The sequence below is a fragment of the Somniosus microcephalus genome, chromosome 8, assembly GCF_052327205.1.
Source record: "Somniosus microcephalus isolate GS21.2 chromosome 8, FLI_Smic_1.0, whole genome shotgun sequence".
NCBI classification, from domain to species: Eukaryota; Metazoa; Chordata; class Chondrichthyes; order Squaliformes; family Somniosidae; genus Somniosus; species Somniosus microcephalus.
The window spans coordinates 36,452,042-36,479,490 of NC_140994.1; the positions used below are offsets into that span (position 1 = coordinate 36,452,042).

Below are 27,449 nucleotides of genomic sequence, written 5' to 3' on the forward strand. Positions count from 1 at the left end.
CTTGCTGTGCGCAAGTTGCCTGCTGTGTTTCCTACATTGCAACAGTGACTCCACTTCAAAAAAATAAAATACTCCATTGGCTGGAAAGTGCTTTGGGGACGACTTGAGGTCATGAGGGATACTATATAAATGCAGGTCTTTTTCATTTGTATTGGCTTAATGATCTGCGCAGAAGCTGTTGGACCACTCCCCATCTCAGTGCTTTAAGGGGAAAAAAATGCCCATAGTCACTGATAGGGATGTTTGCGCTGTTCCCTCTCCTCTCTGAGACCCCACAGTCTGTATGTTTGTAAAGGAGAAACTTGATCCTGTTACCTGGGACATCGACTTTCTCCTCTTCTCCTCCCCCTCCCCCTTTGTTGGATTGTAACAGACTGTAGAAACAAACCCAGTTTGTTCCTGATAACCTGGAGTTGGGTGAATACTTTCTGTCTTTTTTTTCCTTGCTTGGAGAGCTGGAGAAAACTGAAGCTAGAAATTAAGCAATATTTTTTTTAAATTGCAAAAATGTATACTAGACAGCAGCTCATCGGTATGCCACTAGAGAACATTCGCCATTTTCTATTTGTGGGCCATGTTTGTTGTCTAACTTTATACATTCTATTAATTGTTTATGTATTCAGTTGCTTTGAGGTTTATTAATAAAAATGATCTAGGCATGTTCTATTAATTAGATTTTCCATCATGCTACCTGAGCTCATAGAGGGAGGACATAATGAGCCACAGCCAGAAGATCAATATGTTTGTTAAGGATAGGGTGATATTTTCCTAAATAACAACAGAAAATGCTGGAAAAACTCAGCAGGCCAGGCAACATCCGTGGAGAGAGAAACAGTCAACGTTTCGGGTCAAACCCTTTGTCAAGACCTTTTTTGTCAGGTGATATTTTCCTGTTTGATATGTCATGTTAACCCTGAATCTGATCAGGGATGTAGAGCAGTTGCATATGATTATTGGATTTTAAAATTGGCACTAACTCTTACAACTCTATCAAAGCATTCTTCTGGTTTAATTGGGATGGCAGTTTGCCTTAACTTCCCAGCAGTCATCCGAGTGTATGGTTGTATTTTTCAGTAGCAGCCTTTTGCATTATGGGGAATGAAATTGGAACTCCGCTGGTTTTGAAAAGATTGTTGTTGGTGCCAGAAATGACCTTAAGCTCATTTTAGGGACACAGTTTTATGATTTTGTAGCTAATATTCATTATATTTTTCTGAACTAATGGCTTAACTCAAGTTGTAACATTGAGAGCAACCCGATTTGGACTCTGGAGGGCAGATCTGACCGTGCCTCTTGCATTCAAATTTTTTTTGGTTTGTTATCCAAATGATAAATAACTGCTTTATTTGGCCAGATTATAGGTCTCGTGAATCATAAAATTACCCATCCTGCAAATCAACACAAATGTGATTCAAGGGATAGGGCCCATTTTGACTACTTAGATGTTGTGCTATGATGACTAGTGTGAAAAATCTGAACCTTTCTACTGGTCTAGTCATTTGCTGTGCCTTATAACAAGGTTAGGGACTCCTCCACTTTCCCTCCAGGACCCTAGTTCAAAATAAAAGTCTATGTACCAAGATGTACTATAAATACCTAAAAGAGACCATATGACTTGAATATTTCTGCCGTTGAATAATTGAATTTTTCAGGCGTTTTGAAGGGTAATGCATTAGTAAATAACCTGTTAAATAATTAAGCACAGCACAGAATTGACTAGATTAAAATGATGGATTACTGTAGCACTGAGTAAGGTAACTGCTACCTCTGATTGGGGAGAGGACAGAGGCATAAACATTTAATCCAAAACACAGAGGTCATTTTGTGTGTTGAATTTAGAGAAAATGGTCATTGCTGTCAATTTTACTGTATCCTTAATATATCTGTTGTGCTCTAAATCCATGATGTATATATTTCTCTGATTAAAAAAATATAGGGTTCAAAACATGGAGTTAATGTTGCAGATTATTACTGTTGGGATTATTGATCTTGATCGTTAATGAGGCTGATCATTGACATGGAAACTGATACAGCAATTTAGTCTTCGTTGTAAATGAAATGTGAAAAGTTAATGATCAAGAATTACTTTCAGGTTGCTCAGTCCGGTTTATTGGGCCAGATTTTGCTGTAGCAGGGTATCTAACGGTGTCTGTCGTTCATTAGATGTGCCCCTTCAGCTCAAAAAAACTGATGCCCACAAAGTTGCTGAAAGTGCAAGTTGATAACGGTGCACTGAGTGGAACAGGGCATCTGGGACCTGGTGTGAACAGGTCAACCAACAGGGTATCTCCATAACCAATGAGATTTTAGGATTGGGAATTCTATGCTAATTTTGCCTGACTGAAATAGATCAACGTCTATGTGGACAAAAAAAAGTGTTGATTTTAAGTAGCCAATTATATTAGAGCACCAATACTTGTAGATGGAACTCTGAATTGGTCCTCGCCTTTCACCCCACCAGCCTCCACATTCAACGGATCATCCCCTGCCATTTTCGCCACCTCCAGCGTGATCCCACCACCAAACACACCTTCCCCTCCACTCCCACCCCCTCTTTCAGCATTCCGAAGGGACCGCGACACCTTGGTCCACTCCTCTATCACCCCCAACACCCCTTCGCCCAGCACCTTCCCATGCAAGTGCAGGAGATGCAACACCTGCCCTTTTACCTCCTCCTGTCCCACCGTCCAGGGCCTCAAACACTCCTTCCAGGTGAAACAGCGATTTACTTGTACTAATTACAATTTAGTATACTGTATTTGTAGCTCACGATGCGGTCTCCTCTACATTGGGGAGACCAAACGCAGATTGGGTGACCGCTTTGCGAACACCTCCGTTCAGTCCGTAAGGGGGACCCCGAGCGTCCGGTCGCCTGTCACTTTAATTCACCGCTTCACTCCCACTCTGACCTCTCCGTCCTCGGCCTCTTGCCCTGTTCCAACGAAGCTCAACGTAAGCTCGAGGAACAGCACCTCATCTTTCTATTAGGCACTTTACAGCCTTCTGGACTCAACATAGAGTTCAACAATTTCAGACTATAAATTGGCCCCTGTATTTCTTTATATATTTTTTTCTCTTGTTTCCTCGCATGGTAGCTGTTAATATTTCTGCAATCATCATCCGCACATCATCTAGAGCCATCTTTTGTTTCTTAACTTGTCCCATTACCTCTCCTTTTGCCTTGCACCATCATCCCTTTTGTCAGTCAATCTCTCGCGCCTTCCATCCTATCACAGACCTTCCCTTTGTTCTTTCCTCCCCTCCTCCCTGCCCCTGCTTAAAAATCTCTCCTCCCTAACCTTTTCCAGTTCTGACTAAGGGTTCGACCCAAAACGTTGACTCGGTTTCTCTCTCCTCGATGCTGCCTGGCCTGCTGAGTGTTTCCAGCACTTTCCGTTGTTATTTCAGATTTCCAGCATCTGCAGTATTTTGCTATTGTCTGAATTGGCAGTGCTGGTTTAAGGTGCAGAGTCTCTTTCGTGTTGCTATGAAGAGAGTTTCTGCCTTGCAGTGATGAAAGAGTGATGGTATAACTCCGGCGTCAGGTCCCATTCTGACTGAAAGGCAGCTAGTTGAGATGCTCTTGGTGGGGCCACCTTGCACTGTTCGGGAAAACACCCTATGAGAGATAATTTCAGTGCAGCATCAAGCTGGGTTTAAAACCATCTTTAGGCTTCTTTGGACTTATTGGGCACTTCATAACCTTAACCAGAGGCTTTTATAATGTTCAGAAAAGTGGACTCTCCTGACCGCGTGTCTGAACGTTTAAAATTTACTGTCTGTGAGCAGAGCTCATGCTTGTAACCACACGTGCTCAGTTCTCTCAGGCAATTTGCAGTTCACATAAAATAGATGCTGCTGACTGCAAACCACCCTTTGCAGCTCCTGGTCTCTTAGAATGCAATATAACCGTGCCCGACACTGCCAGCTCCCAGTTTGTGCTCTGCCAATGACAATGGAGCTCTGAGCATGTGTGTGACATGAACAAAATCAAGGACAAAACAAATTTTAAAAAGCAGTTTTTTTTCCAGTGAAATGTACAACTTGAAGTTAACAAGGCCCTACTCACTTATTGGGAATGTTTTGGATTAATCTAGCTTCTGTAATTCAGACACATCCCTAATTTATACAGTGTGATTTACAATCTAAAGGTAATTGAGTAGCCAGAAGGGTAACCTTAACATATTTTTGATATCCACATAACCATTTCTATTGAATCAAGGCAGTGATGTCTTTTATTCTACAGTACACACACATTACAAAAAATTAACATTTGATTGGCAGCTTGATTTGGAGGTATAACTTTTTTTTTTAATTAAAAAAAAATAGCTCTGAAATTGCATTGGTGAAACTTAGGTGAATGTTTTTTATATCGTGTTGTTTTCTGTCTTTAAATAATTAACTGCAGTTTTTTTCTTCCAGGGGTTGGCAAGGATTAATTGCCCATGGCTGCCATTCACTTGTATTGATCATTGATCCATGCACATCGCAGACAATTCAGGTTCTGGAACGACACAAAGCAAATGTTGTGAAGGTAATCATTATTGTTCACTGTTTGCAATACGTTGCTTTTAACAACAACAACTTGTATTTATATAGCGCCTTTAGCGTAGTAAAACATCCCAAGGCGCTGCACAGGAGTATTTTAAGACGAAAAAATTTGACACCGAGCCACATAAGGATAAATTAGGGCAGGTGACCAAAAGCTTGGTCAAAGAGGTAGGTTTTAAGGAGCGTCTTAAATGAGGAAAGAGAGGTAACGAGGCGGAGAGGTTTAGGCAGGGAATTCAAGAGCTTAGGGCCTAGGCAACAGAAGGCACGGCCACCAATGGTTGAGCGATTATAATCAGGGATGCTCAAGAGCGCAGATATCTCGGGGTGGGGGGATGTGGGGCTGAAGGAGATTAGAGATAGGGAGGGGCGAGGCCATGGAGGGATTTGAAAACCAGGATGAGAATTTTGAAATCGAGGCGTTGCTTAACTGGGAGCCAATGTAGATCAGTGAGCACAGGGGTGATGGGCGAACGGGACTTGGTACGAGTTAGGACACAGGCAGCCGAGTTTTGGATGACCTCAAGTTTACGTAGGGTGGAATGTGGGAGGCCAGCCAGGAGTGCGTTGAAATAGTCAAGTCTAGAGGTAACAAAGGTATGGGTGAGGGTTTCAGCAGCAGATGAGCTGAGGCAAGAGCGGAGACGGGCGATGTTACGGCGGTGGAAGTAGGCGGTCTTTGTTATGCTGCGGATATGTGGTCGGAAGCTCATTTCAGGGTTAAATATGACACCAAGGTTGTGAACCGTGTGGTTCAGCCTCAGACAGATGCTAGGGAGAGGGATGGAGTCAGTGGCTAGGGAACGGAGTTTGTGGCGGGGCGAGAAAACAATGACTTCGGTCTTCCCAATATTTAATTGGAGAACATTTTTGCTCATCCAGAATTGTATGTCGGACAAGCACATTATATTGCACATCCAGCATCAAGGATAACTCCAGTTCTTCTCCTTTCTTTCCAGTTAAAACTTGACCTATTAGAAAGGATATAGGCTAGATTTGAAGTACACTCATGCTGTAATGCAATACTTTAGTAGCAAATAATTAGATTTGCTAAAATGGATACTGCTGTTGGCAAATGTTAAAAGAAAACCCTTAGCAATTTCTTTAGTATAAAAGGCAAGCATACTGCTCCTTTAACTATTAATTACTCAGTGTTTCCACTTTTCTGTTGTAGTATTTGTAAGAAACCTTTCAGTTTTTCTAGTGATAACCTGGTAAGAATACTATCCAGTATTGATGTTCAATCTCAAATAAATAGGAATTGCAGCTCTAACCGAGAGGATTTAATTCATATCGTATTTCGTTCTTGAAAAGTGTTTTAACTTGTATATAATAGACTAATGAACAAGGTCAGAGCTTGCGGAGTTGGGACAAGTAGCAGAATGGATAGTTAGCTGGCTGCAAGACAGAAAGCAGAGTGTAGGGCTAAAAGGTAGCTATTCAGAGTGAGGTCCCACAAGGATCAGTGCTGGGACCACTTGTTCACAATTTACATTAACGATTTAGACTTTGGAATCAAAGTGCAATTTCTAAATTTGCGGACAACACCAAATTGTGGGGGGGGGGGGGGTGGTTAGTCAATACTGAGGAGGACTGCAACAAATTACAAGAAGACATTAATAAATTTGCAGAATGGGCATATAATTGGCAAATTAATTTCAACATAGATAAGTGTGAGGTATGACATTTTGGTAAGTAAAATAAGAAGGTTACCTATTACTTGGAAAATAAGAATCTAAATAGGGTAGAGGAGCAAAGGAATCTTGGAGTACAAATGCACAAATCACTAAAAGTAGCGACACAGGTTAATGAGGCCATTAAAAAAGAACGCGAACCTAGTTAAGACTCCACAGTGTTTGAGGAAACCCGGACTTCTGATCGGAACTCCTTTCCCCGCCCCAGTAAATATGTGTGTCTCAGTAAGGATTTTTCAATCTGATTGGTTAAGGAGCTGCGCAGTTGCTTGCCCTGTTCACACAGGTTCCAGATCCCCCATAGAGGGCAAGGCATTGTTTTTGATTTCTAATAACTGCAGGTTCCAGTGCAAAAGCCCATAGAAAGTCTGTGGGCAAGTGTAAGTGTAATGGACAGCTAGCACTCTGTTTGCTGCTGACCACAAAATCTGGGCCTTTGTGTTCCTTCAGATAATTTCATTTTCAGTAGTGACGAGGCTCAAAGTAACTTGCAATAATTTGTTCTGTCAGTGCGATTTTATGTTATTCTATTCTTGGCTTGTGCAGCTGATCATGGATTCGGTGTTTGGCAGAAAATGCTGGAAACACAGAGCAGGTCAGGCAGCACCTTTTGGAAAGAGGAAGGTACGGTTAACGCTTCGGGACGTGGACCAAAAATGTTTATCCTCCTTTCCTCTGTCCACATGGTGCCTGGCCTACTGAGTGTTTCCAGCATTTTCTGTTTTAATTTCAGATTTTCAACATTTGTGTATTTTGCTTTGATTTCAGTGTTTGGCATCTCCCTGAAAGCAGTTAACGCTGTTCTGAAAAATTGCCAGTTAACATTCATCAGCTGCTAGTCAGATTTTAAATATGCACAGCATCAAGTGATGATATTTTGCACTGTGTTTATCATTCAAACAAAACTAATAGGTTTGACTGATTGTGTGCTCTTTAAGAGCATAAGAACTAAGAGCATAAGAACGTAAGAATTAGGAGCAGGAGTAGGCCATTCGGCTCTTTGAGTCTGCTCCGCCATTTAATAAGATCATGGCTGATCTTCGACCTCAACTCCAGCTTCCCGCAGCCCTGTATCCCTTGATTCCCTTTGTATCCAAAATCTAACGATCTCTGACTTGAATATATTCATCAACTGAGCCTCCACAGCTCTCGGGGTAGAGAATTCCAAAGGTTTGCAATGATATTTAATATTTAATAAATCAGATATTTAATGATATCTATGTCCTCAGAATAATTCATGTGTGGGAAGTAAAAATAAAAATGTATGAGTTAGTGGGGGGGGGGGGGGATGTGGCAAATGAGCAGCAGATGGTAACAAAATGGTTAGTTACTATTTCTATAACCCTTTTGCCCTCTGAGCTATCAACTTGTGCAGTGAAAGTTTGTTGAAATACAAATGATTATTATGCTAGCAAGTATAATTGACAGTGAACCAATAGGAAGATGATAAATGGAGAGAAACGTGCTGGTGATTTTTGGGATCCCATTAACGAGTACCATCATCTAAAAAGTCAAGAAGTTCACCCGTTGCTTTTTAAGGGGATCTGCAGTATTACAATATCCATCGGAGATCTGTGTGAAAGACTGTGCTGATTTCAGAGACAGAGATCACATCAGACTACTTTGTGCTCTACTTCCTGTGTGTGTGTGTATGTGTGTGTGTGGGGAGGGTATCTTTGATGCAACAATGTGAGATTTATCAGCATTCTTGAAGGTATGAAGGATTCCCAAATCGATGAACGTATGCAAAAACGAATACTGCCAATCGTGGGGGATTGCGGTTTGATCATTATTAAGGCTGAAGAAGATTTACTGTTTACCCATCCTTGACCAGTTGGTCTTGGGGGGGCCCAAAAATAAAATCTATCCCCAAAAGTATATCTCCCGAGTGCTCAAGAAGTAAAGAACACAACATAGCTGAATAATATAATCTGGCCTGGATAAGTATCAGCTTATTGTTATCACTAAACCAAGTCAATGGAACTAAGTGTAGATTGCAAATCATGGGCTCCGAGGCATAGATTTCTCTTATCTGGCTGTCCCATCTGTATAATAATCCAATACTGTGCACCCCATTGGCTGCTGTTCAATGGCTGCATTTTTTCTATTATTTGAGTTGATCTTAGTTTGCAAGTTAAATCTTGGGTGATGGAGTATTTTATTGTGTTGCTTTTTGCTAATTTTGATACTTGTGCTTGTGTGCTTGGTAGGATTTGGTCATGGCTGTATTTTTTGTGATGTGTGTAATGCTTTACTTTTGCCTGGAGTAGTGTATGGGAGTATGGGTGATAACAGCTTCAAGATCCATAGTTATACAGCACAGAAAGAGGCCCATCGTGTCCGCGCCGGCCATCAAGCCCTGTCTATTCTAATCCCATTTTCCAGCACTTGGTCCATAGCCTTGTATGCTATGGCGTTTCAAGTGCTCATCTAAATGCTTCTTGAATGCTGTGAGGGTTCCTGCCTCTACCAGCCTTTCAGGCAGTGAGTTCCAGATTCCAACCACCCTCTGAGTGAAAATGTTTTTCCTCAAATCCCCTCTAAACCTCCTGCCCCTTACCTTGAAACAATGCCCCCTGGTTATTGACCCCTCTACTAAGGGGAAAAGTTCCTTTCTACCTATCCCATCTATGCCCCTCATAATTTTGTACACCTCAATCAGGTCCCCCCTCAGCCTTCTCTGCTCCAAGGAAAACAACCCCAGCCTGTCCAGTCTCTCCTCATAGCTGAAGCGCTCCAGTCCAGGTAACATCCTGGTGAATCTCCTCTGCACCCCCTCCATACAATCACATCCTTCCTATAGTGTGGCGACCAGAACCGCACACAGTATTCCAGCTGTGGCCTAACTAGCGTTTTGTACAGCTCCATCATAACTTCCCTGCTCTTGCCTTTATTAGCTGAGGCATAGAATATAAGTATCCCATATGCCTTTTAAACCACCTTTTCTACCTGTCCTGCTGCCTTCAGGGATCTATGTACATGCACACCAAGGTTCCTCTGTCCTACCATTCATTGTGTATTCCCTTGCCTTGTTAGTCCTCCCAAAATGCATCACCTCACTTTTCAGGGTTAAATTCCATTTGCCACTGTTCTGCCCATCTGACCAACCCGTCTATATCGTCCTGTAGCCTGAGGCTTCCCTCCTTGCTATTTACCACTCCACCAGTTTTCGTGTCATCTGCGAACTTACTGACCATACCTCCTACATTCATCTCTAAATCATTAATGTACACTACAAACAGCAGGGGACCCAGCACCGATCCCTGCGGTACACCACTGGACACAGGCTTCCAGTCACAAAAACAACCTTCGACCATCATCCTCTGCCTCCTGCCACTAAGCCAATTTTGGATCCAATGTGCCAAATTGCCCTGGATCCCATGGGCTCTTACTTTCTTGACCAGTCTCCCATGCGGGACTTTGTCAAAAGCCTTACTGAAATCCATGTAGACTGCATCAACTGCACTACCCTCATCCACACACCTAGTCACCCCCTCGAAAAATTCAATCAAATTGGTTAGACATGATCTCCCCCTGACAAAGCCATGCTGACTATCCTTGATTAATCCTTGCCTCTTCAAGTGGAGAGTAATTCTGTCCCTCAGAATTTTTTCCAATAATTTCCCTACCACTGATGTTTGGCTCACTGGCCTGTAATTCCCTGGATTATCCCTACTACCCTTCTTGAATACTGGTACAACGTTAGCTGTCCTCCAGTCCTCTGGCACCTCCCCTGTGGCCAGAGAGGTTCTGAAAATTTGTGTCAGAGCCCCTGCAATCTCCCCCCTTGCCTCACACATCAGCCTGGGATACATCTTGTCTGGGCATGGGGATTTATCCACTTTTAAGCCTGCTAAAACCTCTAGTACCTCCTCCCTCTCAATATTAATTTGTTCAAGTATATCACAATCCCCCTGCCTGATTTCTATGCCTACACCGTCCTTCTCCATAGTGAACACAGATGCAAAATATTCATTTAAAACCTCACCTACATCTTTCGGCTCTACACACACATTGTCACTTTGGTCCCTAATGGGCCCTACTCTTTCCCAGATTATCCTCTTGCCCGTAATATACTTAAACCACACAAAAAATATATATACTTAATCCACTGGGCTGCTCACATAATTTGCATTAACAGAGCAGCCGTGGGGGCAAAGAGAGTTGTAAAATGGTGGGCCACCGTGGAAGGGAAAGTGAGTGACTAACTTGGAGAAAACTCCTTCCAGGTTGGAAATAACATTCAGTTTTAAAAATTATATAGTTGAGAGGCTACTTTCTACTAATAGTGCAACCTGTGGCCTTTTCTTCTTAAATGTTGCATAGGAACATAAAACACTCTCCTTCATACTGTTAACTTTGCTTAATAATGAGTTATAATAAAGCCCTCCTTCAAAAAACCCACCTTCTACTAACCAAAGCAAACAAAGTGTAATCTTAATTAGTGGATGCTTAACTTAATTCTTAGAGCTATGGTGCCCATCATTTCAAGAGAGTCCTGAGCTAGGGTAGAAGATAGCAAAATACTGCAGATGCTGGAAATCCGAAATAACAACAGAAAATGCTGGAAAAACTCAGCAGGCCAGGCAACATCCGTGGAGAGAAATTAGAGTTGACGTTTCGGGTCGAAACCCTTTTTCAAAACTGGAAAGGAAATAAAATAGATCGAAGGCAGGGCTGTGATAGAACAAAAGAAGTAAAAGAGACATTAAGAGGTATTCAAAACCAGACGAGATGGTAATAGGACAAGTGGAGACAAAAGACGGCTGAGATTAGGTGTGAAGTGTACTGGCAGGATGAGACAGAGCTGCCATGTGGGAGAGAGAAAAAAAGGAAAAGGGCGGGGGGGGAGGGAAGACCCAAAACAAAGGGGTGGAAAAAAATATAAGTAAAAATGTAATAGGGGCCGAGGTTATGATCTGAAATTGTTGAACTCGATATTGAGTCCGGAAGGCTGCAACGTGCCTAATTGGAAGATGAGGTGCTGTTCCTCGAGTTTACGTTGAGCTTCCGTGGAACAATGCAAGAGGCCAAGGGTGGTGAGGTCCGAGTGGGAATGGAGCGGTGAATTAAAATGACAGGCGACCGGAAGCTCGGGGTCACCCTTACGGACTGAACGGAGGTGTTCCGCAAAGCGGGCACCTAGGGTAGAAGATGTTACTTTCGCCAGAGGCTAAATCTATGTTTGCAGCGTGTACTTCAGTTGTGTTTAGAGCTGTGGACTGTAAATATGAACCCAGTAACTATGGACTGCTCAATATTTAGAACATGCTTGCCAATAATGTAGATCTTATTGATGTTGGTGGTGGTGTTCAAAGATCTTACCTAGGTGAATGTACTTTGACATCCATTTATGCTTATTATGTTGAACTTTAGCATACAGGCAGTTTCCTGTAGAGGTTTTCCACTAGCTGATTCCAACAGTCATTATTCGTGTAATGTATTTAGTTTTTAATCTGCTGCCAGTCTGGTTTATTTTGGCAACTATTGGTCCTGCTGTCTAATGGCTGACCAGTCTAAATTGAACTCTGATGAAGGGTTACACACCCAAAATGTCATAACTTGCCTGTTCTACAGTTGCTGAGTGACACACAATATATTTCTAGCATTTTCCTGTTTTTATGTCTAATTTCAGGGTCTGCTTTAATTTTCACAGGTAAAATGGGCTAGAGAAAACTACCACCACAACATTGGCTCTCCCTATTCCCTGCGTCTGGCATCTGCAGATAGCGTAGGAAAGATCATAGTTTGGGATGTGGCTACAGGAGTAGCTCGATGTGAGATTCAGGAGTACACCAAACCCATTCAAGGTAAGAGATCAAATTTTGATCGAAGCTGGTGTAGCGCAAGCCTAGTGAGTTCTACACGGATGCACTGTGATGCTAATGTTGTAGTAGACTATTCTTTGTTGCTGAGCCGCCTTTTAAATATATAGGGGTTCGAAACGTGCCCAAGCGCCTCTCTGACCTACAGGTATTTTAGAGCTGGTTTCAGAAGTTCAAGTCCGGAGTCCCCACAACAGCAAGCTTTTATTTAACGAGCTTCTGCTTTCATCGTCTGCTAATTCTCGCCGACTATTTCTCTTGGGTTTTTAAATCTGCTTCTACGTTCACTTCATTTACCTGACGGTTTACATATTGAAGTTTAATAGTGTTAGAATGACTTGCTCTGACTGATAAAATGATGGTGTGATAATGCCTCTTAATTTGTTTTTGAAATACCATATTCTCATTTTAGGCCAGATTGTAGTTTATTTACAGTGTATTTGAAAATTATTAAAAGTTCTCCAATTTTACTGTATCGGGCAACTAATGGGAGGCGGAGGCTTCATTAATGGTCCCACCTTCAACCATGGTAGCGCCCAGCATGCAAGTGTAAGAGACAAGACCAAAGTGTTTGCAAACGCCTTTAGTCACAAGTGCCGAGTGGACAATCCTACTCTGCCTCCTTTCGAAGAACCAACCATCATAGATGCCAGTGTGTAACCAATCTGGTTTACTCCATGTGTCTGAGTGCACTGGACACAACAATGCCATAGACCATGACAACATCCCGCTTCAGTGCTGAAGACCAGCGCCCCAGAAGTAGCAATCCCTCTAGCCAAGCTGTTCCAGTCCAGCTATGATGCTGGCATTTACTCAACAATGTGGAAGATTGCCCAGGCATGTCCTATCCAAAAAAAAAAAAAAAGGATAAATCACACCCAGCCAGTTGCTGTCCCACCCATTAGCGCCCTGCTGATCATCAGTATAGTGCTGGTGGGAGTCCTCAATAGTGCCATCAAGTGGCACCTAATCATCCATAACCTGCTCACCAATGCTCAGTTCAGGTTCTGTCAGAGCCACTCGACTCCAGATTTCACCGCAAACTTGATCCAGAATGGAACGCAAGAACTGAATGCCAGAGGAGAGGTGAGAGTAGCTTCCCTCGACACCTTGCTAGCATTTGTCCGAGTATGGCACCAAGAAATTCTAGAAAAACTGAGGTTATTGGGGGTGAAAGGGAAAACCCTTCTTTGGCTAGAATCACACCTGACATGAAGATGGTCGTGGTTGTCAACTGCAGCATCAAAACACTGCTGCAGGTGTTTCTCACGGAAGTATTCTTGGCACAACCATCTTCAACTGCTTCATCAATGACCTTCCCTAAATCACAAAGTCAGGAATTGGACTGTTCACTGACTATTCCATAGTGTTCAGTTCCATTCACAACTTCTCTTTTATAATGAAGCAGCCAAGCCCAGACCAACAAAATACAAGCTTGGGCTAACAAGTGGTAGGCAATATCAAGCCACTCAAATGCCAGGCAACAAGCATCTCCAAGAAGAAAAGACCCTGACACCTCTCCCTGAGCTTTATAGGCACCATCATCACAGAGTCCTCCACCATCAACATCTTGGGGGTTACCATTGAGCAGACAGCTACCTGGATCAACACCATGGCTATAAGAGTAGGGCAAAGACTGGTACTCTGTGATGAGTGGTTCACCGCCCTTGTCCCAATCGCTGCTCCATTGCTACCAACTCCATCCCCTTCCCCAGCCACTGTCTCCGGCTGAACCAGACTGTGACCTTGGCATCCTATTCGACCCTGATCTGAGCTTTCAATCCTGTACCTCTCCAGCACAAAGCCCGCTTGCTTCCACCTCCATAAAATTGCCGACCTCAGCCCATCTGTCACTGAAACCTTAATCCACGCCCTTGTCCCCTCCAGCCAATTCCAATGCTGTCCTGGATGGCCTTCTAAACTCCAGCTCATCCAAAACACCTCTACTGCCTATATCCTTTTGCGCTCACCCATCATGCCTGCCCCTGCTGACTTATATTGGCTCCTGGTCCTCCAGTGCCTTAAATTTAAAATTCCCATCCTTGTGTTTAAATCCTACCATGGCTTTCCCCCTCCCTACCTCTGTAATCTCTTCCAACACTACAACCCCCCCCCCCCCAAATGCTTGAACTATCTATTCTTCTGCATTCCCACAATTGGAAGCTATGCCTTCAGCCACCTATGCACTATGTCCTGGAATTCCCTCCCTAAACCCCTCCTTCTCTCCACTTCCCTATTTTTTTTTAAACCATCCTTAAAACTCACTTCTTTGACTAAACTTTTGCTCACCCCTCGTACTATCTCCTTCTTTCACTTGGCATCCATTTCTTCCTTGCGCCTCTGTGAAGCACCTTCAGATGTTTCTAAATGTTCAAGATGCTGTATCAGTGCAAGTTGTTGGAAGCCCAATGTCTTCCCAGGACAGAACAAATTACTGCCTTTTCAGTGGACTCAATATCCACACTCCATCACTGATGCACTATAACGGCAGCATGCACTGCAGCAACTCACCAAGCTTACTTCGACAGCACCTCCCTCCCTTCCGATCTCTACCAATGAGAAGAACAAGAGCAGAAATGTCTTGGGAACAACAACAGCTCCAGATTCCTCTCCAAGACACACACCATCCTGACTTGGACATATAATGCTATTCCTTCAGTGTTACTGGATCACTATCCTGGATTTCCCTACCTAACACCATTGTGAAAGCACTGTCACCAGAAGAACTGCAATGGTTTAAGGAGGCCCACCATCATTCACAGGGCAACTAGTGATAAGCAATTAGTTTGGCTTTGCCAGTGTCATCACATCCAGGGAACCAATAAATAGTAATAAGAACATAAGAAGTAGGAGCAGGAGTAGGCCATACGACCCCTCGGGCCTGCTCCGCCATTCAATAGGATCATGGCTGATCCGAACCTAGACTCACGTCCACTTCCCTGCCCACTCCCCGTAACCCCTAATTCCCTTATCAGCTAGGAAACTGTCTATCTCCGTTTTTAATTTATTTAATGTCGCAGCTTCCACAGCTCTCTGGGGTAGCAAATTCCATAGATTTACTACCCTCTGAGTGAAGACGTTTCTCCTCATCTCAGTTTTGAAACAGCAGCCCCTTATTCTAAGATTATGCCCCTAGTTCTAGTCTCACCCATCAGTGGAAACATCCTCCCCGCATCCACCTGATCAAGCCCCCTCACAATCTTATATGTTTCGATAAGATCGCCTCTCATTCATCTGAATTCCAATGAGTAGAGGCCCAACCTACTCAACCTTTCCTCATAAGTCAACCCCCTCATCTCCGGAATCAACCGAGTGAGCCTTCTCTGAACTGCCTCGAGAGCAAGTATATCTTTTCTTAAATATGGAAACCAAAACTGTACACAATATTCCAGGTGTGGCCTCACCAGTACTCTGTATAACTGAAGCAAGACTTCTCTGCTTTTATACTCCATCCCCCTTGCAATAAAAGCCAAGATTCCATTGGCCTTCCTGATCACCTGCTCTACCTGCATACTAACCTTCTGTGTTTCATGCACCAGGACCCCCAGATCCCTTTGTACTGTAGCACTTTGCAGTTTCTTTCTATTTAGTTAATAACTTGCTCTTTGATTTTTTCTGCCAAAGTGCATAACCTCACACTTTCCAACATTATATTCCATCTGCCAAATTTCTGCCCATTCACTTAGCCTGTCTGTCCTTTTGCAGGTTTTTTGTGTCCTCCTCACTCACTGCTTTCCCTCCCATCTTTGTAATGAAGTTGCAGTCTGAACTCGTGTACAAGATTGTTTTATAATCAGTCCTAGGTATTACAGGAAACTTTGTGCTATCTGGCACCGACGGGACCGAGCTGTTGCCGTCCCATCAAAACTGCCGGACAAACCAGCGCTAATGTTGAAACATACGGAGATTTTGAGCTCCGTATCTGGCAACAAACCCCAACAGCTTCTAAACAGTCGGCCGTACCTTGCAAGCGTCTCTGTAGCTTAGCAACAGCTTCAGCGAGACCTTGCAGAGCCTGACTGGTGAAAAAAAAGCAACGAAAAGAAAAAAAAACCTAACGAAACAGCTCCTGATTTTTGCCGGCGGCTCGAGCATTCTGGACAGTTAACCTCCGGATAAACCAAAGTTTCCTGTAATTAGTTTTAATCAGTCCTAGGTATTAATTAGTTTTATATGTAATTTTTTTTAAAGCAGAAGTTGTTTTTATCCTGACGTGATGGCGTTGATCAATTTGTGTGCCTATCACAATCTCCTCTGTTCAGCTGTACTATATTTCCTAAATTTGGGCTTCATTGTTGGGATAATTGAAATTTCCAGAATAAGATACCTTTATAGGCAAAATACGTAGGTGTAGCCATGAGCACTTGTAAGCATTTCTATTGTATATTCATGAAATATCGTATTTGTTCTTTGCACAATGTCAATCCATCAACAACCTGGCTAGGTTCTAATCTCTAACTCGGCCTTTTTGGTTTTCTGGAGAAATGGTAAATCCTTTTACGAGTTTAATAATTTGGATCAACTTGTGTTGGTTTTGTGCTGCAGGTCTCCACAGGGCATAAAATATTTTCATTAAAGAACATAAAACTACATGAATGATGGTTTTAGTTAATAAATATTGTCCTATGGAAGAATTTATGAGACAAGTCAAACTTTTATCTTGTTGTCCTGTCCAGTGCACAATGAGATGTGGGTAGATACTGAAATAATAATAAGTGTATGGATGTGTACTGACTGAGTTTTAGCAGATTAGAATGTTGGCATAACATGATGCCGAGTGCTGAAGCTGATTAATGAATAGGATTTTGTTGTAACATTCAACTGAAAATGCTTGACTTTATTTGAAATTCTGTTGATAACGTTACCCTGGGACCAGGAGGCAGATTGCACACGAAAAACCGCATAAAACTATTTCAATACAATACAGTCCTCTGTTATTTCTCCCAGCTCAGTGAATTGGGATTTTACATTCTCAATCACATTTGTATTTTGTAAATTGCAACTTGAAGAATTCGAGGAGAACTTTTTGTACAATGACCCACACTAAAAGTCTTGGGCAAACCATTATTTTGATCCTGAACAATGTTGGAATGTTTCTGTAGTTCTCTCCAACATTCAGCTGCTGTTTGCTTTTAATTTCCCAGTACCTGTAATATCTAACAGAATTTTCTGTAAATTCTATTTTTTCTTCGGATGGGGTGGAAAGGGAGCAGTTGGTTTGTTGGGACTCTTAATAACCCCTTGAGCTCATGTTTGTTTTCATTATCAGTTTATCAACTGATAATTAAAGCAAATTACATATAAAACAAATCAGCAACAATACATTTGTGTTTATTTAAAAGCTTACCATGGAAGATACACTTTGATTGCAGAGTGCTGGCTTTGTAAATGTAAGAATTAGTGATGGAGTTCTGCCTGCACTGTACCAGGGGATCGGTGGACAGGACGGTTGAAACTACTCAATCTTGTTTCGCATAGTACAGGAAACTCTCGATTTACCGGCACCTAAATAACCGGAAATCTCTGTTAACCGGCAAAATTCAGGACTAGGTTCAGGTAAGTTTGACTTCATATTAGTGGCCATTCCTGGATCTGTGGCTGTGTAACGGGTTCCTGCACTTGTTAAGCAACAGGGACGCTTGGCCTGTGGCCGGGCTTCTTGTACCTGTTGCTAAGCAACAGGGAAGCCTGGATTTGTTGCTGTGTACGGAACTCTCGTACCTTTTAACTATACCTCTCTGTAATCCGGACTTTTTGATAAACCGGCACCATGCCGGTCCCGTCGGTGCCGGATAAAAAAAGAGTTTCCTGTACCTTTTACAGTCAACAGAGAGGAATAATCATTTATTGGTCTGCTCTGGAGTTGAACCAGGTCCTAAAGGTGAGACGGTATGCTAAACAGTTGTGCCACCCTGTCTCTACAATATTAGATTTTTTCAGATACCATGATTAAATTATATATTGCTGTAAAACTCATCCATGTTCCTGTTCTCAATCATAAAGGAAACATTGTTACTGACATTTGCTGTTTCCTTCTTGCAATTAGACATGGAGTGGCTATGGAATCAGGATGCCTCTCGGGACCTCCTATTAGCAGTTCATCCACCAAACTACATTGTTCTTTGGAATGCAGATACTGGTACCAAATTGTGGAAGAAAAGTTATGCAGAAAACATACTCTCCTTTTCGTTTGATCCCTTTGAGCTATCAAATCTAGCATGTAAGTTGATTTAACTTGATCCTTAAATTGAAGGTATTAATCTGGTGTATGCAAAAGGGTGCAGTTCATTTGGCAAGGCAGGATTAAAACTTGACCTACTGTTACAGTGGAACATCCTCCTGTTGCTGGTTGCAATGATTTCTGTAAAACAACGATGATGGTACATAATCTGCCACAATTTAGTAATTTACAGTAACTAAAATGTGGTGGATTAAATATTAAACCCTGAGTGATTATTAGAGGGAATCCCTGTCTTGGGGATTCAGAAGAATAATGCTGCAAGTTTATTTTTCTATAAACCTGAAAACAAATTTTGAAACTGTCTGTGTCCGAGACATACTGCATTGAATACATTGAATAGTTAGGGTGTTGGGAACATTTGACTGTGGTGAAACATCATCTGTTTCTGCTTTTCCAACTCCATAAGATTTGGTAATAGATGGAAAAATGGTTGCTCCAATTGGGAGTTCAGTCATAAATGTGTATATATATTTTTAAAAATCTTAACTTTTTTTATAACAAAATACATTTTTAATAAAGAAAAACCTAGAGATGTAGTTTTGTCAGGAATACTCTAGGACACCGTCATTATGGAAGCTAACTGTGGAATGTTCTTTTGTGCTGTCCTTCGAGGCCAAGAAATGCCTCTGTAATGTGGTGTGCAGTTTATAGCAACATTATGTTTCCTAAGGTTATGAAAGGAATATTTTCTACTTTATCTTCAAGTTGGAGGCAGTCCCAGTGACCACCTCCTGTCTGTCCCTGTGTGACTTTTCCAATTTTGTATTGATGGGGAATAGAACTTTTGCCTCAATTTTCATGGCCAATTCCTAGATAAACCCCTACCAGCCCCTACTGTACTGCACCTCTGTGCTATTTCTCACTCACACTGGCCATTCCTGTGATGCTGCAAATGCAGACTATTTTGTTCTATACCAGCTTCAGTGCCAGATCAGTATTCTAAGGCTGACATATGCTAAACCTGCTGCTCTATCTTGGACTGAACTCAGTCAAAAGAGAGCTCTGCGCATGTCTATTTATTTTGTACTACTTTGGTCCACATTTAATGGTTAAGATGAAACAGTTCAATTATTCATACCTGGTGGGGGAGGAGGTTTTAAAAATCTCCTATATAAGGCACTTACTTTGAAATATTGGGATCAGTGTATCAGCAAAGCTACTGAAGTATTACAAAAACTAATTTAAACAGTATTTTGCCAATTTCTGGTTCAGAAGTGTCATATTCTGATGAGATAAGTCAAGCCATAAGCAGTTAGACAGCCTGGACCCTTTCTAAGCTAACTGCATAGTCTTTATATTATAAGAATGTGGGTTCTCTTGCCAGTTCCCAAAATACTAAAAGCTTCAAGGCTGGGGAGTGGAGCTTTGCGCATGTGTAAATATGTATACAGCTTTCTTCTGCCTGAGCTCAGTTCCCGACCCAGTGATGTACAATCTTCAGAATAACGCTGGTTTTCACAGTCCAGATGGCAGTCTACATTTACTTGTGTAAGTAGCTGTATTACTTTATTGAGAAACAATAAAGGAGCTATTACACTACTTGGTGTAATTTTATAGGCCACCAAATAGTGGTAAGGAGATAGAGAAGCAGATTTACAAAAATTACTGAGGTGCAAGAACTATAGTGTAGTGATAATGGGAGACTAACTACCCCAGTATTGAATGGGTTAGTGATTGTTAAGAGCAGAGAAAGGGAGGAATTTCTGAAGTGTCTTCAGGAGAATTTTCTTGATCAATATGCTTCCTGCCTAATGAGGAAGGAGGTATTGCTGGATCTAGTCCTGGGGAATTAAGTGGGTCAAGTGGAGAATGTCACAGTTGGGGAGCATCTCAGGAATAGTGATCACAGTATTGTAAGGTTTAGATTAGTTATGGAGAAGGACAAGGAGCAATCTAGAATAAAAATATTTAACTGGAGGAGGGCTAATTTCAGCAAACTGAGGAGGAATCTGGCCTGGGTAAATTGGAGTCAAAGACTGGCAGGCACAAATGTAATGGAGCAATGGGCGGCCTTTAAAGAGGAGATGGTTCAGGTACAGTCTAGTTACATTCCTACAAGGGGGAAAGGGAGGGTGACCAAATCCAGAGCTCCCTGGATGACAAAGGAGTTAGAGAGTAGGATGAAGCGGAAAAAACGGCGTATGACAGATGTCAACTTGATAATACAAGGGAGAATCGGGCTGAATATAAAAAGTACAGAGGAGAAGTGAAAAAGGAAATAAGAGGGGCAAAGAGACAGTAGGAGAATAGATTGGCAGTTAACATAAAAGGGAATCTAAAGGTCTTCTATGGGCATATTAACAGTAAAAGGGTTGTCGGGGGAATGGTGGGGCCGATTAGGGACCAAAATGGAGATCTATTGGAGGTAAAAGACATGGCTGAGGTACTGCGTACTTTGCATTGGTGTTTACCAAGGAAGAGGACATTGCCAAATCTATGGTAAACGAGGTTGCTGGGATACTATATGAGATAAAAAATAGATAAAGAGGAGGTACAAGAAAGGCTGGCGGTACTTAAAGTGGAGAAGTCACCCGGTCCGGATGGGATGCATCCTAGGTTGCTGAGGGAAGTAAGGTTAGAAATTGCGGAGGTGTTGGCCACAATCTTCCAATCCTCCTCAGACATGGATGGTGCCAAAGGACTGGAGGATTGCAAATGTTGCACCCTATTCAAAAAAGGGAGAAGGATAAACCTGGCAATTACAGGCCAGTCAGTTTAATGTCAGTGGTGGGGAAGCTTTTAGAAATAATTTTCTCCCAGATTATTAACAGCCATTTGGACAAGCATGGACCAATAAAGGCGAGACACCACAGATTTGTTAAGGACAAATTGTGTTTGACTAACTTGATTAGAGATTTTTGATGAGGTAACAGAGAGGATGGATAAGGGCAGTGTAGTTGATGTGTATATGGACTTTCAAAAGGTGTTTGATAAAGTACCACATATTAGGCTTGTTAGCAAAATTGAAGCCCATGGGATAAAAGGGGCAGTAATAGCATGAATACAAAATTGGCTAAGGGATAGAAAATAGAGTTTTGGTGAATGGCTGTTTTTCAGACTGGAGGGAGGTATACAGTGGCATGCCACAAAGTTCAGTACTAGGACCACTGCTGTTTTTGATATATATTAATGGCTTGGACTTGGGGTGCAGGGCACAATTTCAAAATTTGCAGACGACGCGAAACGTGGAAGTGTAGTAAACAGTGAGGAAGCTAGTATTAGACTACAAGATAACATAGACAGGCTGGTGGAATGGGCGGACACATGGCAGATGAAATCAAAGCAGAAAAGTGTGAGGTGATGCAATTTGGTAGGAAGAATGAGGAGAGACAATGCCTGCTAAATGGTACAATTTTAAAGGGGGTGCAAGAACAGAGACCTGGAGGTGTCTGTGCACAAATCTTTGAAGGCAGCAAGACAGGTTAACCAAGCAGTTAATAAAGCATATGGGATCCTGGGCTTTATAAATAGGGGCATAGAGTACGAAAGCCAGGAAGTTATGCTAAACTTATATAAAACATTAGTTCGGCCCCAGCAGGAGTATTGTGTTCAATTCTGGGCACCGCACTTTAGGAAGGACATGAAGTCTTTGGAGAGGGTACAGAAGAGATTTACTAGAATGGTTCCAGGGATGAGGGATTACAGTTACGTGGATAGACTGGAGAAGCTGGGGTTGTTCTTAGAGCAGAAAAGGCTCAGAGGAGATTTGCTAGAGGTGTTTAAAATAATGAAGGGCTTAGATAGAGTAAATAAAGAGAAACTGTTTCAATAGTAGCCTTCAAAAGGGAATTGGATAAATACTTCAAGGAGAAAAAATTGCACGGGTATGGGGAAAGAGCGGGGGAGTGGGACTAACTGGCTTGCTCTTCGAAATAGCTGGTGCAGACTCAATGGGCCTAATGGCCTCCTTCTGTGCTGTACTATTCTATGATTTCATGATTAGAACGTCCGTCTTGTATTGCTGTTCTGGTGCTGAAAATGGAGTTGTTTTACGGTGTAGATTAGGCTAAGACTGTAAGAGCACATGTATTGGACCCTACATTAGGTAACATCTATTTGGAGATCGTCTTTTCGTAGAAGAAACATTTCCAGAGGTGACACTAAGGTAAGTAAGAAAGAACGAACTTGCATTATATAATGCCTTTCACGATCTCAGAGCGTCCCAAAGCGCTTTATAGCCAATGAAGTACTTTTGAAGAAGAGTTACCATTGTAATGTAGAGAAACATGGCAGACAATTTGGGCACAGCAAGGACCCACAGCTGCAATAAAATAATGACCAGATAATCTGTTTTAGTGATGTCAGTTGAGGGACAAATAGTAGCCAGGGCATCAGGGAGAACTTCCCTTCTCTTCGAATAGTGCCATGGGTTCTTTTGCGTTCACCTAAGAGGACAGACGAGGCTGCAGTTTAACGACTCAGCCGAAAGATGCCACTTTCTAGAGTGCAGTGCCCCTTCAGTACTGCACTGAGGGGTCAGGCTAGATTTTTATGCTCAAATCTCTGGAGTGGGACATGAACCCACAACCTTCTGATTCAAAGGTGAGAGTGCTACTCACTGACACGCAAGACTGATGTTTTCGCAAATAACTCTTTCCAGCCACTGGAAACAGTAGTTTTCAAATTAATTTAAAAGGCTACAATGCAAACTTGAAATAAAGCCTGCTTTTTATATATGGGGGCTATATGACAGAATATTGGAACACTCTTATTTTAATGTCTGTGTTCAGTCTTGAACATGTTGCTGTGAAGCTAGCCCAATATGTTCGGTGTTCCAAGTTGCTGTGCCATAGAAAATGGCACACATGCTTACTGTTATAATTTAACACCTAGTGAGTTAATCTATTGGTGGGAAGCACTGAGTGAAGATGAAGTGTTTCTCTGCAGAGAGGAGAAATTAACTGGGAAGTTGCCACCGGCATTTTTTGTCGCTCTCTTGGTGGCTGGCTGGAGAGCATATTGTTATTTTTAGGTAAAATATATTGCATTGTAACTCGGAAGGGAGAAAATAATTGTTACAGAACAAGGTTTTTTTAAAAGTCAATATTTTGTAATAAAACATTTTGAAGCTTTTTAAGATGAAAAATATTTTCCATTGTTTCCTATTTGTAGTGTTGACCAGTGAGGGTATAGTGTTTGTCTCAGATTTTTCACCATCCAAAGCGCCCAGCAGCTCGGGGAAGAAGGTTTACATATCGAGTCCTCATTCAAGTCCCGCCCACATAAAACCAGCAACCACTGGTGCCAAGAAAGCCTTAAACAAAGTGAAAATCCTCATCACTAATGAAAAGCCCAAGTAAGTTGCATTTGAAGATAAAATGTTACATTTTGCAAGCTCTGTTTCCATTTTTTCCTTTCTGTTGAGATAACATTTCTTCACTGAAAATTCCCCTCTCGACCCATAAGCTTGTTTTTAAATTTGATTTCCTCAGCACTGATGTCATGTGCATTAATGAGCCCAACAGTAACAAAATTAGAATATCTTTCCCTAATTAATCCACAAGCTTTCATATTCAGAGATATTTAGCAATATAGAAATGTATACAATACCCCATGCATGATTAAAAATGTGCATTTTGAAAGGTAGAAAAAAAAACAGTATTCAGTAATTAAACTATTTTAACATTTATTTCTAGTTTTGTCATGGCTTTGTATTTACAATTATACAATATGTTACTTCCAATTGCATTGATTTTTATTTTGTACAAGTTTCTTGTAGCTTGACTTATTAGATTAAGGCATAATATTTATGATGAAATACTGTTTATATATTAATTTTATAATACTTCAATAAGCTTTGCTGACCGTGCTCCCAGTACTTCAAAATTAAGTACCTATTAGAGATTTAGCATTTTTCCCACATACATAGCTAAACTGGTTTGTTCGTCAATAAATATGAGACCAAAATAGCGCAAATATTTTTTTATGCTTCAGTGCTCAACTAAGCACTGGATATGTCATCTTAATAAGAATTCTATAAGTGTATTGCTGAATATTACAATAGGAAAGGGAAATAAAATACAACTAGCATTTCTTCCCAGTGGGCCTGGAGGGGGAATTCGATTGGGTTTGTATTGACAATTTAAATTGCACCATTATTGAAACTCTAAACATATTGGTCCATAATTTGCTGTGGCAGGTTACCTGCTGTCAGTTAGACTTGGCCTTGTACGTTTAGGTTTTTAAATGTTTTATGTAGCAAGTTGCTGAAAATACGAGGTGATTTGGATGAAATTGTGGAACAAGTAGACCATTCTTTGTGTTAATGTGATATTGACAACCTGACAGCATGATTAGAAGAGGAGCAGTTATATAGAGCTTTCATTCATGTCCTCAGGAGGTCCGAAAGTGCTTTACACCCAATTAAGTACTTTTTGAAGTGTAGTTTCAATTGTAATATAAGCAAAAGTAGCAGCCAATTTGCACCACAAACCGCAATGAGATAAATGACCAGATAATCTGTTTTAGTGATGTTGGTTGGGAGATAAATATTTTCCAGGAGAGCTCCCTTGCTCTTCTTTGAATAGTGCCATGGTTTTTTATATCCACCTGAGAGGGCAGACAGCCTCAGTTTAACGTCTCAACTGAAAGACAGCATCTCTGACAGTAGAGTTCTCCCTCAGTATTCCACTGAAGTATCAGCCGAGATGGTTATAGTCTAGGAGTGCATGACATTGAAGTTTTCTGGCTTCAGTTGGAGTACTATTCTTCAGTGTGAGATGCTGCCAATTGCATGGAGGACTGTAGCTATTTGGGGAAAATACACCATGCTCTACTTTTTAATCATATGGTAATGAATGCAAAGTTTCTGTTAACATAGCATTTTATTATTCACCTGATTTATTTCAGTGCCGAGTCTGTAACTTTGAATGACTGTCTGCAGTTGTCCTATCTGCCATCCAAGAGGAATCATATGCTGCTGCTGTACCCCAGAGAAATCCTGATCCTTGACTTGGAAGTAAACCAAACTGTAGCCATAGTGGCTATTGAGAGAACAGGAGCTCCCTTTCTACAGGTAACTAAGTTCTACTGACCTTGTTATATTCAGAATGAATATAGAACTGTTTAACTACTACAATTTTGTGGAGTTAGGTCTTTTCTGATATCATTAATGAAGTTGGAGTTGGCAGTATTTGTATATCTTGTATTGAAATCTGAAAGATCAAAAGGAAAGAAAACTTGTACTTCTGGATTATAACAGTCAGTTCCTGCACTCTCACTTCTGGTATTAAAAAATCAGGACTGCATTGAGAATCTGATGGCTATATGATTGCAATTTTAGATAATGAAGGATTGAGTACTGGTTCAGTTTCATTATTGCCTTTTGAGGTTGAGTTGAACTTTGTAGTCTTTGAAAATATCTGTCTGAATTTGTTCACTGCACCCTGCCAGTGTAATCACAGTTTCTGTGGTTATAATTTGAGCACATGTAATAATGATACCATCTGGCTGTTTCCTGATAATAGATACTGCTGTAAAGATGATGACAAATATTAGATGTAAATGAAATCACTATTTTTGACTTTATTCTTGAGAATCCAGCATATTGAAAACTATCATATTCTGTTTCTCCTGTAATATTTTCAGTTTATGCACAGTAGTTTCTATGAAATCCTAGCACACACCCAGTTCCAGTACGCTCCCACGTCCATATACGGCACTGCTCAGAGCAACAGATGGTTTTTAAACTGTTTAATTTTTTTTGTCCCAGGTCATTCCTTGTCGCCAGCGGGATGCTTTATTCTGTCTTCATGAGAATGGCTGTATTACACTAAGAATCCGTCGATCAAATTCCAATTCACTGGCTCTCTCCAGTGAAGAGCAGGGTGAGCATGTGTGTCAATCATAGAGTTACTAGGCAACAAATTGCAAATTATTTCTCATTGAATAAAGTGAACAGTATATGTTATCAAGCTTAACTGATACCTTGGAATGACTTCAAGGCAGCCATGATCTCATTGAATGGCGGAGCAGGCTCAAGGGGCCGAATGGCCTACTCCTGCTCCTATCTTCTATGTTTCTATGCTAATCTTAAGTGTTCAGTTGAAAATGATGAGAAAATATACAAGACTATTCAATGTATCAGCCCTACTCTTTTCACAGACCATGTACAATCTGCTGCATTGTCGGCTCTGCTTTTCTATTAATACCTCCAGAGAGAATTCGATATAAACACCCTTTGATCCCAAAAGTTAATCAAGTAAAATCTCAAAATATATATAATATAAAATATACAAAAAGAAAATACTGCAGATGCTGGAAATCTGAAATAAAAACAGAAAATGCTGGAGATACTCAGCAGGTCAGGCAGCATCTGTGAAGAGAGAAACAGAGTTAACGTTTTGGGTCGATGACCTTTCGTCAGAACTGGAAAAAAAGCAAAATATATATTCCCCACATCTTTCTAATCCTGGCCAGCTGCCCTCCACAGATGACATATCTCCATTTTCCATTCCCTCTTCTAAATCTTCTAATTTCTTATCTGATTTGAGATTTGTTTGTTTTAAAACTATGTCCTCTAATCCGATGCTCACAATCCAAATAAAATACGTTTTGCCTCTCAGCACTATAAACTGCTTGTTAAATTTGTCAACTGAAGCCATTTATTAGGTCATTACCTTGTAATAATTTCTAGGTACCTGTTATGTTTTATACCATCAGTGAATAACTCTCTAATGCACTGTAAAAATTATTATACTCAACAGGAATCATGGGATCCACTAATAATACTCAAGGCGACACACAATTCTCTACTTAAAATGCATTTTCTTTGAATTAAAAAAAAAACTTAGCATTTATGCTACAATTTTCAATTCATCCTTATGATTCAATACCAGATTTCATAAACTGAAACGAAGCCACATTTGTGCATGTATTTCCATTTTTAAAGCCAATAAGCTTAAGTTAATGAGTGTATTCCGACTCACAAAGGGAAAAAATAGATTGATGGTCAACATAAAGGGAATAGCAGAAGTTTTCTAAGCAAGTGAGAAGGAAAGGGACAGTCAAAGATGGGGTAAACCCACTTAGAGATGAAGAAAGTCCTCTTGTAATTGGGAGCGAACGAATGGAAGTTTCCTGATTTTAAAATTATAGCACATGATCTATGCGGGTGAATTTATGACATTACAGATAGAC

At 41.2% G+C, this 27,449-nt stretch overlaps 1 protein-coding gene across 1 annotated transcript in view; it reads left to right on the forward strand.

Moving 5' to 3' along the window:
• The window catches only part of wdr11 (WD repeat domain 11), a 122,259-nt gene that overhangs the window by 22,354 nt on the left and 72,456 nt on the right, over positions 1-27,449 (forward strand). Inside the window, exons 2-7 of the mRNA XM_085994549.1 lie at positions 4,423-4,534; positions 11,902-12,055; positions 18,117-18,290; positions 23,424-23,607; positions 25,161-25,326; positions 26,023-26,137. Of these exons, the coding sequence (XP_085850675.1) occupies positions 4,423-4,534; positions 11,902-12,055; positions 18,117-18,290; positions 23,424-23,607; positions 25,161-25,326; positions 26,023-26,137 (905 nt within the window). The remainder of the gene's footprint in view (positions 1-4,422; positions 4,535-11,901; positions 12,056-18,116; positions 18,291-23,423; positions 23,608-25,160; positions 25,327-26,022; positions 26,138-27,449) is intronic.